This window comes from Nannospalax galili, unplaced genomic scaffold (genome assembly GCF_000622305.1).
Source record: "Nannospalax galili isolate Female #2095 unplaced genomic scaffold, S.galili_v1.0 scaffold66, whole genome shotgun sequence".
In the NCBI taxonomy this organism is placed as follows: Eukaryota; Metazoa; Chordata; class Mammalia; order Rodentia; family Spalacidae; genus Nannospalax; species Nannospalax galili.
The window spans coordinates 3,277,101-3,291,318 of record NW_008356058.1 but is presented as its reverse complement, the minus strand read 5'-3'; the positions used below and the strand labels follow the sequence as shown (position 1 = coordinate 3,291,318).

The 14,218-nt window shown below is 51.4% G+C and overlaps 1 protein-coding gene across 3 annotated transcripts in view; it reads left to right on the top strand.

The window, feature by feature from the left end:
• The first annotated feature begins 3,520 nt into the window (after nt 1-3,520).
• Igsf9b (immunoglobulin superfamily member 9B) overlaps nt 3,521-14,218 on the top strand; it is a 59,034-nt gene continuing 48,336 nt past the window's right edge. For 2 of the 3 annotated variants that reach the window (XM_017803485.1, XM_017803487.1), the window contains exons 1-2: nt 3,521-3,749; nt 13,776-13,973. In XM_017803485.1, coding sequence (XP_017658974.1) covers nt 3,686-3,749; nt 13,776-13,973 — 262 coding nt within the window. In that variant the 5' untranslated portion in view covers nt 3,521-3,685. Of the gene's footprint in view, nt 3,750-4,078; nt 4,267-13,775; nt 13,974-14,218 lie in introns of those variants that run through there. The other variant, XM_017803486.1, reaches the window with a different exon arrangement.

The following is a 14,218-nucleotide window of genomic DNA, read 5'->3' as shown; positions in this document are numbered from 1 at the left end:
AGCATATCTCTCTTGAGCTGATCTGAAATGAACTGATATGTGTTGGATGATAATGGCCATGATGCTAATTTTTCCCTTTTAAATTTAATTTTCTTCCCTTTCCTCTCTGCCTTTACTCCTGTGTTCTACTTTATTCCAGTAGACTTTTCCTGACAAGATCTATTCTACTCTTTAGAGAATTCCTTTGAGCACCTTCCCAGTTCGGTTTATTCTTTTAAGCTCTACATATTTTCTTTTTCTGATCTGGCAGACAGCTTTAATTTCCTAGCAGAAACTACCATCTTTATTAGGACAAAGTGAGTGGCTGAGTTAATATGATGCAATGGATGGTGAGAGTGGATGCATCCTTTTCCTCAGCCTTCAGGTCACCGAAGAAAGTTTCTCAGAGTACAGATGCTCCCCACATGCTGAACAGATGTACCTGCTCATACCTCAAGAGGTCAAGGAACAAGGGACAGCCTAGGGACCCAGCACTGCCTATATTCCAGCTTCAGAAGATACATAGTATCATTCCACAAGTGTCAAATGGCTGCTTACAGACTTTGAAAGGGGAAAAATCCAGTGATTTTCAGTTGTATCAGCCAATATTTGTGGCTATAGTGAAAAACCTGAGGCAGCTAACTTCATAAAGAAAAGATATTTATTTAGTGCACAATTCTGGAGGTACAAGGGCATGGTACCTGCATTGGTTTATTTCTCTTGATGGCCCCCAAGATAGAATGGTAGATGGCAGTAATGGGAGTGTGTGTTGACATGGGGCTGAATTTCAAACTAGATAGTAGAAAGAAAGAAGGAGAGGCCAGGTTTGCTTCCTTTATAACAACATTCTTTTTTCTTTTACATGTAGCCCAGGCTAGCCTTAAACTTCTTATGTAGCTGAGGATGATCTTGAACTTCTGACCATCTACCTTCCAAATGCTGGGATTATTGGAATGAGCCACCATGTCCAGCTCTTTTCACAATAATCCTCTAGTGAGAACCACCAGGGGGTCCCAGGAGAACCAACTTGCCTCCAGGTGGGACTTAACTCTATTTATTTATATTTATTTATTTATTCATTCATTTTTAATTATGTGTGTCTCTGTGTAGGTTTGTGCACATGAGTGCAGTGCCCACAGATGCCAGAAGAGGCTGTTAGATCCCCTGGAGCTGGAGTTACAGGTTGCTGTGAACTGCCTAACATAGGTGTTGAGAACTGAGCTCTGGTCTTCTGCCAGCAGTGTGCACTCTTAACTGTTGAGCCATCTCTCCAAGTCCTAGCTCTTAAAGATTCCAGCACCCCCTTTCCTGCAGTACTGCCACTTGGGGATCAAGTTTCCAAACACATGAACCTTTGGGAGGGTACAATTAAACCATACCCAAGCCATAGCAATAGTTCTGCAAATACATCTTGTTCTAGTTTGGTTTCCGTTGCTGTGATAAAACACTGAGCAAAAGTAACTTGGGGAAGAAAGGGCTTATTTGGTTTATACTGTCACACCATCTTTGAGGGAATTTAGGCAGGAACCTGGAAGCAGGAACTGAAGCAGAGACCATGGAGGAAGCCTGCTTATTGACTCCTCCACCTCCCTGGCTTGCTCAGCCAGTTTCCTTATACAGCCCAAGCCCACCAGCCCAGGGATGGTGTTGTCCACCTTAGGTTGGGCCCTTCCATATCAAGTAACAACCGAAACAATGCCTTACAGAAAAACAAACCAGTGCAGATCCCAATAAGTCTTGACAGACAGGCCTAGCATTTAGAAAGTGTTGTATGTATGCATATGAACATGCTGTTCATATATGCATGTGTGTTGGAGGTAAAACTGTTATTCTGGGGCTTGTTACCTGAACATTCATGCATCAACAAGTCCTAGAGTTTGCAACTTACATACATCAAAGCCCCAAGAAAGGCATCTTGACCCAGAAAGAAAACCCAAAAGCAGTGGTCCATAGAGCAATATCCCCAGAGTGATACATTTTGAGTGTGTTTGTGTGAGTGGATTGAGTGGACAAGCATGAGGCTATTTAGAAGTCTGGTTCTCCAGATTATATTCAGCTGATAAATGCTTACTAGTGTGCTTGCTTCCTTCTCTGAATCAGGTCCCAGATTTCCACTGGATGACAATGAGCTAAGAAGGTCAAGTTCTCAGGGAAGGCTGTCCCTCCATCATTCAAGGCCACTTTCTACATAAGGTGCATGTGCATGTTTACAGGTCTATTTCTTGTTCTTTTGGGAGCTTCATGCCATAGAGGCAGCGTTCTGGGCTAATAAGTAATTTGAGAGGTAAAATTCCCCAGCACTCCTTCCCTGCCTCTCCATTTCCTTCCTCGGCCAACAGCTGTGAGTCTCACCACTGCTTTCACTCCTTGAAAGAACAAACATCTTCACCGCAGCCTCAGAATTCTGGTGTGAGGCGATTGTTTGTGGATGTTTCCATGACACTCATTTATTCCTTCTGCAAATACAACTGTATTGGGGGAGGAGATGAGCGGCTGGGACAGGGAGAATGGGGAATCGCAAGCTCTTTCAACTTGCTTTCCTATCTTCTTCAGGAACGAGAACCCCCTTTCCCCTTTCCTTGGGCCTCCATCCTGCCTTCTAATTGCTCCTCAAATCCATCTTGGCTCCCCGCTGCTGAGCTGGAGGTAGGCTGTGAGTGAGGTGGGAGGGGAAGAATTGTGTGCACGAGAAGTATTTATTTAGAAGAAGGAGGAAAAAACTTTTATTGCTCAGAGTTGGGGTTTAGTAATCATGAGCAACGATGACCGGCCCTGGGGGTGGCAGTACGTGTGCACATGTGTTCCAGAGGGGTCTGTGACACGCCGCAGCTGAGCCAATGACTCATTTCAAATCTTTTCGACTTTTAGAGGTCATTTTAGTCATCCTCCTGCCTTCGGGCTGGATGGAGACTAACTTAATATCACGTTTGGTGGGGGTGGTGTGCTGTTCGGAGAGAAGGGTGTGCAAGGGAGTGGGAGGAGGGGAGGCTGCACGTGACCTCTTTGAAATGATCTCCAGCAAAGGACGTTCCCTAGCTTCCTCAGGATGCCAGGGTTTCCCCATCACTGAATCAGCGTGGTCCTCCTGGGAACTGCTTTTTCACTTGAAAGAAACCGGATGTTGGATTCCCAGGGTGGGAGGGGGTTCCATCACCTCGGACCTGTCAAGGGTTATTGAGACTCCGAGGGTCCCATTAGCCGGCCCGAGAAGCTACCATTTATCAGAAACTTGCCATGCAGTCTGAGCAGAGAACAGAACATACCAAAGACGCTACGCCTTCTCCCAAGCAATGCGCATGATTCTGCGGCTCTGTGCTCGCCACACTTCAACGCACCTTGAAATGGGCTCGCCTCCTTCGCGCCGCGACGGGCAGATAGATGAACCAATCAGTCCCTAGACCTGTGGGCAGTGTCCAATAGGCTAGCTGTGGGGGCGGGCCGGGAGGTCCGGTCCTACTAGGCTTCACCGTGGACCTGGCTGAGCTCTGCCTCCACAGCTAGTGCAGGTGCCGCTGCGCCGGGGCTGGGAGGGCTGCGCGCCGAGCCGAGCTGAGCCAGGGAGGGATGGAGAGCGGGCCGCCCGGGCTGCAGGAGCACCGGCGCGGGGCGTAGGCGGGCGAGAGGCGGGCGCTCGGGCACAAGAAGTGAACGGGCGCAGGAGCACTTTGCGATAGGATGAGGTTCTTGGCTGGCGCGCGGTAGTACTATGATTTGGTATGTGGCCACTTTGATAGCAAGTGTGATCAGCACCCGAGGTCTTGCGGCTCAAGGTGAGTTGAAGTGCAGCGTCCCTCCTCCAACCCTCCTGGCGCTCTCAGACCTTCGCCACGGGCTTTGGCTCCCTGACCTCGTAGGCGAGGCTCTGACTCCGGCCCGGCGCGCCTCGGAGTACTGAGGCACTGGCGCCCGGGCCCGGGACTCGCGGGCCCGAGGTACCAGGCGGGAAGGTGCGGGAGCCCTTAGGCTGCCGGGCAGGCGATGAAAGAACGCATTGGAACGGAGGTTAACTTGGCCCACCTTGGGACCTAAGGTTCACAGCCGCACACCTAGCCGGAGCTTTGGGGGACCCGTGGTTCCCCTAACTCTAGGTGCTGGGGACTTTGCGGGTCTTCCGGCAGGCTTCTGCACGTTCCAGCCCAGCGCAGTGCCGCTCGGCGGAGGAGCCCATGCAGGGAGGTGCGACCCGGAGCATGGGACTCTCCGCGCCACCTCTAAGGGACCGGGCTCTCCGCTCCGCGCCCCTCCTGCCCACTCATCTTGGCAGCGGCATCCGGATCCCGCTCGCAGGTGACAGCAGAACGGACCCAGCGGCTCCGAGCAGCTTCTGGTCTGACCCGCCCTGACAGCCACCCGCGCCCATCCTAACCGCACCCTGGCCCCGGCTAGGCAAAAGTTGCAGGGGACGCCGAGAGCCTGGCTGCCAGGCCCAGCGGCCTGGAGGCGAGGGCCGCGGCCGAGGGGGTCTCCTCCACTGGGTCGGAGCCCCGCGGGATTTTTCTCTTTCTGCTTTCTCCGATCTGAGCTCGAGAAGAGGCGAGGGCCAAGCCAGTGCCTTGGGGTGATGCTGCGTGAGCGCGAGGGCTTTCCGAGATGGCAGAGCTCTGGGTGGCACCCGGCTCCCAACCCTTGTATGGAAGTCAGAGCAGGGCCTGGAAGCTGCCAGGACTCTGAGCTCACGGTTTCTGCGCGCGGAACGGACCCGGCTGCCGGCAAGTTCGCAAAGCAGGGAGGAGATGGCAGCGGGAGTGAAGCGATCTGTGGGTGGAAGTCGGCGGGCGGCAAGGACCCGAGGACCAGGGCGCGGTGGAAAGGGCTCTGCGGGATGCGCCCGGTCTGCCCTGGTCTGCCGGCTTCTTTGCACCTTGCTTGGGGGTGTGCAGGGGGAGTGGTTTGAGAAAGTTTCTGTATTAGAATATGTCTCCTCTACCACTTGGAAGGGGGCTCTGAAACAAGCCGAGGGTGAAGGGAAGGACGGCTTTGTGTCCAGGGCTGTGATAGTCGGAATGGTTATAAAGCTCTCCATTTGCCAGGTGGGAAAACTGAGACTGGGTTACCCCAGAAGCTTATGCAAAGGGGTGGATCCCACTGTGCCTTCCCCACTCTCTCTTCCCTTGCAGTCTTTCAGTGACCTCCTCCTCCCTGCCAGGTTTTGGTATGTTCCTGCTATGGGTTTGTCATTGAAAGCACAAAAGGCTGTGCTAGGATCTGAATTGAAGAGACACTGAAGGAAGGATATAAAACAGCCTCCCCAACCCAAGCCAGGGTGGAGGAATGGATAGACTTGCTTATTTATTTATTTACTTATTTATATTTATTTATTTATTGCAAGTTTAAGCACAGAATAAGGAAAATTGGGTTTCTATTGCAGCTAATCACAGAATGGCAAGGCAGAAAGAGGAAGTTGCTACCACTGAAGGTTATGTTGGACATTCTTCTTTCAGGATAGAGGTCCTTCTGTCTGGAGCCTCTGCTCCTGTCTGGGAATAAGGGTGACCTATTTGTCTTGGGATCTTTTAGCCTAAAATGGCTCTATTTAGCAGCCACAGACCTAGGTTTACAGATAAATTGTCAGGATTCAAATCCTGGCTCTCCCACTTGCTGACCCTATGACCTTGGACAAATTTCTCACTCCTAAATGTCACTTTCCTCAATGAAGTTAACAGTAGGAACTTGTAGAGATTTGGGGTGGTGGTGGTGGTGAGCAGTGCTGTGATAAAGAAGTGGCTGGCTGCTTGTTGTAAAGTATGTACTCAGCAAACATTATCATTTTTATTTCAGTATCTATGGGGTTCCTGGCTCCCAATCAGTTTCTTTCCTTTGGGCTATTCAGGGAACCAGGAGTTAGGAGCATTTGGGACATTTAAAAGGCTGCCTCTGAAGAAGTGAGACCCCTTCATGGACTGACCTTGTCTGGGTAGAACCTCTTGTCCCTTGCATCCCAAAGATGTGTGGGTGGGGCATGCAGAATAGCTTGGAAGTCCTTTACAATGTCTGCAGAGCTGAAGTATTGTGGCTGCCAGAGGCTAGTAGAGGGATTTAAGACCCACCCAGCCTACAGAAGGGGCATGCACTTGCTTGTTCCAGAGAACAGGGTTGGGATACTGGTGAGGGTCCTTCTGGATCTCAGCTGCTCTAGGAGTAGTAGAGATGATTTCTGGGGAAATCTCTGAACCCAGGAACTTTGAGATGCTACTTCTAGAATTTGAAGCAGGAGCCTTTCTGGATAAACAGGTCAAGCCCCTCAAGGTGTGTTGGGTTGGGACTCTGTCAACTCACAAGTATGGGACAAAGGTGGACATGGACTCCTTTTGAGTCTGATCATTTATGTATTAGAAGTAACTGAGGACAGGGTGAGAGGATGAGGAGAAGAGAGAGACTGTTGCTATTGATTAATCATCCCAGATATCTGCTCAGCAATCTGGGAGCTTTGACATTATATGGTGACCATGGACCAGGTGTGACTGAATCTGAACTTCCCATAAGGGAGGGAAGTCTAGTCTTTAAGAATGTGGGTGGATTTTCCCTGGCTCCAGTGTGAACAGGTAAACTGCGGTCTGACTCAAATTCTGCTTATGATTGGACCAATGCCCTCTGTTCTCTACCTGGTTTTGGCCTACCTAGTTTCTCTTTGTTGATGGAGATGGGAAGGAGCAGGTTTAAGCCTCTGAATAGACTATCAGATGAGAAGGACTTGGCTCAGGAAGTGGTCAGTGAGTGCTGGCGTGTGTGTGTGTGTGTGTGTGTGTGTGTGTGTGTGTGTGTGTGTGTGTGTGTGTGTGTGTCTAGTAGCAGGTCCCCTGGGAGAAACTGGGATGGATTTATGTGGGATAGGACATTTTGGTGGATACTGGGAAGAGTCAGCTGGCAGCTGTGGGCCTATGGCCTGACATACATGCCATTCTCTGGAGTTGTCAGATCCCAGGTTCCCGTGGTTTCATGTTTATGGCTCTAAGGCAGAAAGCTGAGATCTGGTTGCCTGAGGAGCAAAGGTTGCCTGGCTAGGAGATGTTGAAAGCCTGCATCCCCCTCTCCACTTTGCTGTGCCTTGCTCTTTCCCATGACTGGGTCTCCTCTGTCCTCTCAGCAGGCCAGCCCGGAGCTCTCAGAGCTGGCCAGCATGTGTGCTGCTTCCTTGACTTTCTCTCAGCTCTGCCTGCTGGGTGCTCGCTCATTCGGTCTTCAGCCCTCCTGTTTGCTGCACTGAAAATGTGGGGGTGGGAGGTGAGCTCCAATGAGGACTTCACTATGAGCATAAGATTTAACCAGTTCTCATCTTCATGAGAGACCCCCTTTTCTGTGGCCTTCTCAGCTGGTGTCCCCTGGAAGTGACCCCCTTCCTTCTGCTTCTAGGATGTGTTAAGCAGTTTGTGTGAAGAGTGGATAGCATGAGCTGTGATTGGTTAGAACTTTCAGCTTTTTGGAAGTATATGTGTATATGTGTATTCATGTATGCACACCTGCAGGTACCCTTATGTGTGTACATACCTGTATCCATGTGTGTATGTATATGCACATTTATCTCCCTGCATGTGTACATGTCTGTGTAACTGATGTGCACCCTTGGACCTGTGTGCACATGCATGTGCAAGCACTTTGTGTGTGTGTGTGTGTGTGTGTGTGTGTGTGTGCGTGCACATACATGGATTGTAGCAGGACAAGGCCAGTTGGTACAGGTTTGAGGTGGGAGCTGCTCTTCTGACTACTGCAGGAGGCATGGAGACTATGCTCAGCAGGCTCCTTGCTTTCCTGTTCCTTGTTCTCTGCATCTGCATCTAGGCAGCCCAGATGTTCTCAAAGTTGGAGGCTTCAGCCCAGGGTCAGAACTAAGGAATGCCTGAGGCCCAATAGAGAATGCCTGAGTAACTGGGCAGAGGTTCAGCTCTTGGGGAAGCTGATGCTGCTTCTCTTGCTAAGAAGCATCAGTTGCCATCAACCTGGCATAGTCCAGGGTAGAGAAGGTTCTAGGTGCCTCGGGAGATGGGAGAGGATGCTGGGAGAGGGGTTGGAGAGGCAGCTTGCAGTCAGGCTTCTGCCCCAAGGGCACTGCCCATGGGTGTGGGCCTTGTCTGCCTGAGGCAACTGACCTATTTTTCTTAGAAATCTTCCTGCTTTTATTCATTCTTGTGTGAATAAGCAGGAGAGTGGTAAGTAGAGATGGGGCCTCTATGAGGGTTTGTGGAAACATTCCATGGGGGCCAGGGCTGTGAGGGAGATCTCAGCCAGCCTGCCTGACCTTCTGACAAGAGAGGGACAGAAAACCCAGTCTTCTGCTCTATTTTCTGTCCCCTGATTTTCTTCCTGGTCACATGAGCCCACAGATAAGAGGCTGTGGCATAAAACTTGCACATGGGTTCAAGTTGTACGAGTGATCATTGTCCTTACTGTGGTTCAGAGCAGAGTTGCTGCTACTGCCCTGGAGTAATATCCCACCCTGTTACAGGGCCTGGCTGGCTCCTCACCTTGTGACTGGCCCAGCCTGTGGTACCTTTACTGGCCAGCCTTGCTGCTTGCCTACCAGCCTGCCCCTTGTGTTATACAGGGTACATGCAAAACAGGCCTTCACCCAGGGCTAGGGCTGTGGGTGTAGGGGGTGTGGCTTCGCTTTTCTGCTGAGGAGCCATTAAAGGAGCAGGACTGAGATTGAATTACAGACTTCCTTCCTGCCTGTGGCTCCTGGGGAAAGGGCTCTTGGAAATATAATCTAGCCTGGCAATTTAAAGTTGCTAATAACATCACCACCTCATGGTGGCTTCGGGGAGCCCAGCCAGAAGAGTCAGAAGTGTTAGAGGGAGGAGCCCTAGCCCACTCAGTGCCTTGCTCTTCCTAAGGTTGGGGCTTTTCTGTCTGGACCCACTATCACTTGACCTGTTGGAGAGGGGTCCTGAAGGGTCACAATGGACACTGATGAGGAGCTACAGCAAGGTAGGGCTTCTCTAGGGTACGAAGGTCCTTCCTAGGCAGAGGGAGGGATGGATGTCTTGGATGGTCTCAAACTCACCCTCTGCAGAGGGTTCTGAGCACTGGTCTTCTCTCCTGGCCAGATTCTCTATATGCTTCTCACCTGGTGCTGGGCAGCAGGAACCAACCTTCTGCTGTCCTCAGGCCCTCTTCTGGGTGTATACCTCCCATGTGGTGAGAGCCCAAGCCTGCCAGCTTCCTGGAATCTCCTAGAGCCTCCTGGCATGTCAAGGAGGAGGGATTGGGGGACTATTGGGGGCTGTGCCTTTTTTGGACTCAGCAGGGATTATTTTTAGGCTGGCAGATGGAGGTGGCAGTGGCTGTCGCTGGTATTATTAGACAACAGGCCTGTGGTTTGAGAGTCTGGTGCCCAGAGGAGGAGGAAGAGGAGGAGGCTGCAGTGAGGAGCCATGGAGGCTGATGCTCAGCCTGTGTCTTCCCTCCTTTTAGCCATCATAAAAACCAGACAGGGTTCCTGGGTCTCAGGTAGAGTGACCTTCACCAGAGCTGGCCAGTGATACTCCAGCTGATCCAGCTGCCTTTGAGAGGCAGGTCCACCCTGGAATCCTCTGTGGTCCTGGGATGCAGGGTGTGGACTCTCTGAACCTGTATAGAACATGGGGTAGGAACTCTGACTCAGTGTGTAAAGAAGGGGAGGGGCAAAGGGAAGAGGCTTTAGTCACCTGGGTTCTGGAAGGAATCCTGACCCACCATTTGTTACCTAGGTTAGCTTGTTACCTTCTACCTTTGGGTGAGCCACATAGGAACCACATGTCTCCATTTGTGAGATAGACACAGCAGTACTATGGCAGTGGCCATCTTGGGCATACAGCATCACATTCCAAGTACAGATCCCACGTAGTAGAGCTGGGCAGTGTGTTTCACTTGCCTCTTGGCAGAGGGTTTGTACACCTGGTTCCTGTTTCTTCCACTGATATTTAGAAGTGGTTTCCCATCCTCACGACCCTTCCTCCCCAGCCCTTCCCTAGCAGACAAGCTTCAAGTTGTGTGTTGGATGTGGGACTGTGCCAAGCCTTGGATGCTGTGTGGTTCTGTGCCCAAAGGGGGGTCTGCTGGCAGCTCTGGATTCAGCCACCCACTGGGTACCACCTGGCCCAGAGAATGGAAGATTTGTATCCTATGGGCTTTCCAAAAGGTCAGCCAACCTGCAGGGGCCTACTCCATCCACCTGCCCTCCTACTTTCCTTTCATTTCCTGTCAGTGTGGTTTACACTAGGTTGGGCTGGGCAGACACTCAAGATTTAGATTTGCTGGGTGTACAGGGCCATAGTCTACCTTCTTGAAAAGGGGCATATGAGATGCAGGGCATCTCATAGTCTCCTGCCAAACCCAGTCTGAGGGAGGAACCTGTGGGTAACCCCTATGGCCACTGTTCCTGAGCATCCCCTCTCTTGCCCTTGTTTATCATTTCTTTGCTTTCCCACTGTTCCTCCTGGCCCTTCTGGGCACAAGTCTATCTGCAGGCTCAACTCTGTATCCTGGTTCTAGGGTTCCCTAAGTCCCAGTGTCTCTTTGCCATGTTACCTGTCCTGAGTGTCTCTCTAGTTGGGTTGCATGAGGCCTGTTTGCACCTCCCTCTTTCCTTGTCTCTGAGTCTCTTTTACTGGATTTGGGCTTGCTGGCTTCTGTTTGATTTCCCTGTTCCTCCTCTGTGGAACTCCTTTTTCCACTGTATGCCAGCCGATGACTTTTCTCTTTCTTTTCTTTTCTTTTTTTTTTCACACTGAGCTTTTCTGGAATGTTTATTAGACATATTTCAGCTCAGAGAGGGTCAGGCCTAGGAAGAAGTATTTGTGGGTGACAGAGTGAATATACCTGGTGTGTGTGTGTGTGTGTGTGTGTGTTTGTGTGTGTGTGTACGTATGAGTTGAGGAAGAGCAGATGACTATTTTGAGATCCAGGAACTCAGGAGAGCTTGGCCTGAGTCTGGAGGCTGAGACATGGTGCCCCCTCAGCTTCCTTGTGGAGAAATCTGTCTCATTTTGTCTTGTATGTCTTCTTTGGGATGCGTTTGTTTTGCAGTCTCTTTATTGTGGTTGGAAGGGTCTGGAGAAGACATGCTGATGGGAGAGTGTCCATCCTGCTGCTGCCTTGGGGTACATTTCATGCTTGGGGCTCAGGGCACAGCCCAGGGGCTGACTAGTGCTGGGACTGGGAACCTGGAGCCCTCCTTCCAGGCCTGGGAAGCAAGGTGTAAAAGTGGCTGCCTCATTGACATGAGGTGAGAGGAAGGCAGTGCTAGGTGCAAATGAGCAGCTGGCACTGTAGGAGCCCATGTCAAAGCTGACCTACCTCTTGGCATTGCCCTCCAGAGCCCTGGATCCAGCAGTGTGTTGTCCAGAGCAGAACTTCACTGTTAGAGGTGACTGGTGCTCCCCAGACTCTCTTCCTTCTGCCTAGGCTCTAGGGACAAAGCAGCTATTGGTCCATTCTGCCTTCCCCAAGGTAACCTGGCCCTGGGAAAACTCCCTACCTTTCCTTAGGCTCCTATAGTTTGTCTCTTTATCTCCTCATAGGCTGTGCTGAAGATAGTCATTACATGTGTGCACATACACATGCATACATGCTCACACATGTGTATACACACACACACACACACACAAACACACACTTCTAGCTCATGGAGCCCACTGCCTATCCATTCCTTTTGGTCCAGCACTGGTCTTTGTGTGCCTGGATTCTGCAGGCAGGCTTCTTGCCCAGGTGTCCCTGGGATGTGGGGAAGACACTCCCTGCAGCTGGGCCCTCTCCTTTCCTGGAGGGCTGGGGCTGCAAACAGCCAGGCTGAGGGAGGGGAGGGTGGGAAACCTGCCGGGGCCTCTAGCAGGTGAGTGCAACACTCTGCTTTGCTCCAAAAATACTCTGTGATCTTAGTTCTTTCTCTAGAAAACAGTGATGTCACCAGGAGCCAATAGGCTTCTGGAAGGGCTTGCCTCCCTCTCTTCCTCCTCCTTCGGCAAGTTGCAGTGGAGGGGGAGGGAGAAAGGGGAGAAGGAGACACAGGCAACACAGACTGACGTAGAGATATACAGACAAGAAGCACATATACACACATATGCACACAGCTTCCCATCATTGAAAAGCAGGCAAAGCCCCTTCTGGCATAGGCCAGCAGAAATCCATAGTTCTCACTCCCTAATACACAGAGAGAGAGAGAGAGAGAGAGAGAGAGAGAGAGAGAGAGAGAGAGAGAAAGACAGAGAAAGACAGACAAAGGGAGAGACTGAGACTGAGAAACGGATAGAAACAGAAATGAAGAGAGACAGGCAGGTAGACAGAATCACCCACATAGAGTGGAAACAAAGAAAGAAACAGAGATAGAGACATTGACAGAGAGACATGGGGAAGGAGCGGGAGAGAGAGCAGGAAGACCTAGAGAAAGAGAAGCAGGCATAGGGGAAACAGAGAGGTAGACACTGAACAGGAAGGACACACACACACACACACACACACACACACACACACACAGAGCCCAACACACAGATGTGAAGGACAGACAGAGGCAGGAGCTCATAGAGTCAGAAGTGCAGAAAGAGCAGCAGCTGACCAACAAAGCTTTGCTGCTCTCCTCCAGGATCCTTGAGTGGGAGGGTTCAGCCGGCTCCTGGCTTGTAGCCTAGGGTTGGTGACTGGGCTGCTGTCCTTGGTACTGCCCTGGATCTCTGGGCCTGGAGAGTGGTGATGGGGAAAGTGTATGGTTAATTGGGAAGTGGTGGGCAGTCCAAGGGAGGTAGGGGTGAGGCTGTCCTTCTGATTGGAAAAAATGGACAAGGTGACCTTGGCATCTCCCTCCCTCTGTCTTGTAGTGGGGGCCTGGCATGGGAAGAGTCTTGGTGGGCTCTGGGTTCTAATTGCTCTGATGTGTGGGCAATGTCCACAGGGTTAGCCTCTCCTGGCTCCTCAGCTTTCAGTTTTGGTGGGGTGGAGGCCTCTTTTACCTGCTTGCTTCTTTTACTGTGTCCCCTGTGTGGGTATGCCCTCTCCAGCTCCCTCATTTGATGTCCTCTGACAAAGGTAGGGGGCTGCTCCAGTGCCCCCCCTTTCACCACCAGCATCTTTATCCCCTAATGGTGATGTCTAGGGCTACTTTGAGAGTCTGATAGACCCAAGGCATGGAAAATAGGAGGACTGCAGTGCCTCTTGCTCCCCTCTGCAGCAAGGTTGGCGCAGTGGCTTGGAGGAGGGGCTGGAAAGGCTGCTCAGGCCCGTGGGGCTTTCCCTCTGGTGTTGCCAAGCAGCCTTAGCTTGTTAGGGATTCCCCACTCCTGTATGGAGCCCTCTTGTTTAGTACTGCAACACCAGGCTGAGCTGGGGGTGGGGCGGCAGAGGAGGCTGGCTCTGCCTTCGCCCACCAGGCTCCAGTGGGAAGCGCCTTGCTTCTGAAAGAATGTTGAATATTCACAGGGAGTCTAACTGGGCAGGTCCTCCAGGGCTGAGAGCCCTTCAGCCCTGAGGGCTCACCATATAGCTTCTGATGCCTTTTGGAGGGGCAGTGAATGCCTGAGGAGGACAGACCAGGTGTGATTATAGCTGCTGCTTTTTGGGTCTCAGAAAGGAAGTCTTGCTTGTATTACTAGAGAAAATGGCACCGCCCCTCCTTTGTTCCTCAAGTTCAAGGCATATTGAGGCTTAAACTTCCCCAGGGCAGAGGGAGGCATGCACAAGAGGTGAGGGTCAAGGGTACACTAGGGATCCTTGGGTAGGAAAGGGGTGGATTTGGGAGTTGTGTGTGGGGTGGCATTGGGTATCAGCATGAGCTACTAGGGGCAGGCTCTGTTCGCCAGTTCTTCATGTGTCACCTTGGCTGTTCTGGTTAGGTGCCCACGGCCTTCGAGAGGAGCCCGAGTTTGTGACTGCTCGAGCTGGTGAGGCTGTTGTCCTGCGATGCGACGTGATCCACCCGGTGACGGGACAGCCCCCACCCTATGTTGTAGAGTGGTTCAAGTTTGGGGTTCCCATCCCTATCTTCATCAAGTTTGGCTACTACCCCCCACACGTGGACCCTGAGTATGCAGGTAAGGTGTGGGTCACGAGGGATGCCCCCTTAGTGTCTCCATCTCCCTCTAGGTTTTGGCTGTACTGTGCCTTCCTTCTAGGCCTCAGAGGTTCCCACGAAGTCCCAGGTCCTTTTGACTTTTATCTCTGTCATTTCTGATCTTTTTCATGACTGATCTATTATCTCTGTTTTTCATGGTTTCTGCCTTTTTCCTTCTGTCTTTGCCTTCTGGTGGGTTTTCATTAAAAGTAGGAAGAGAGGAAA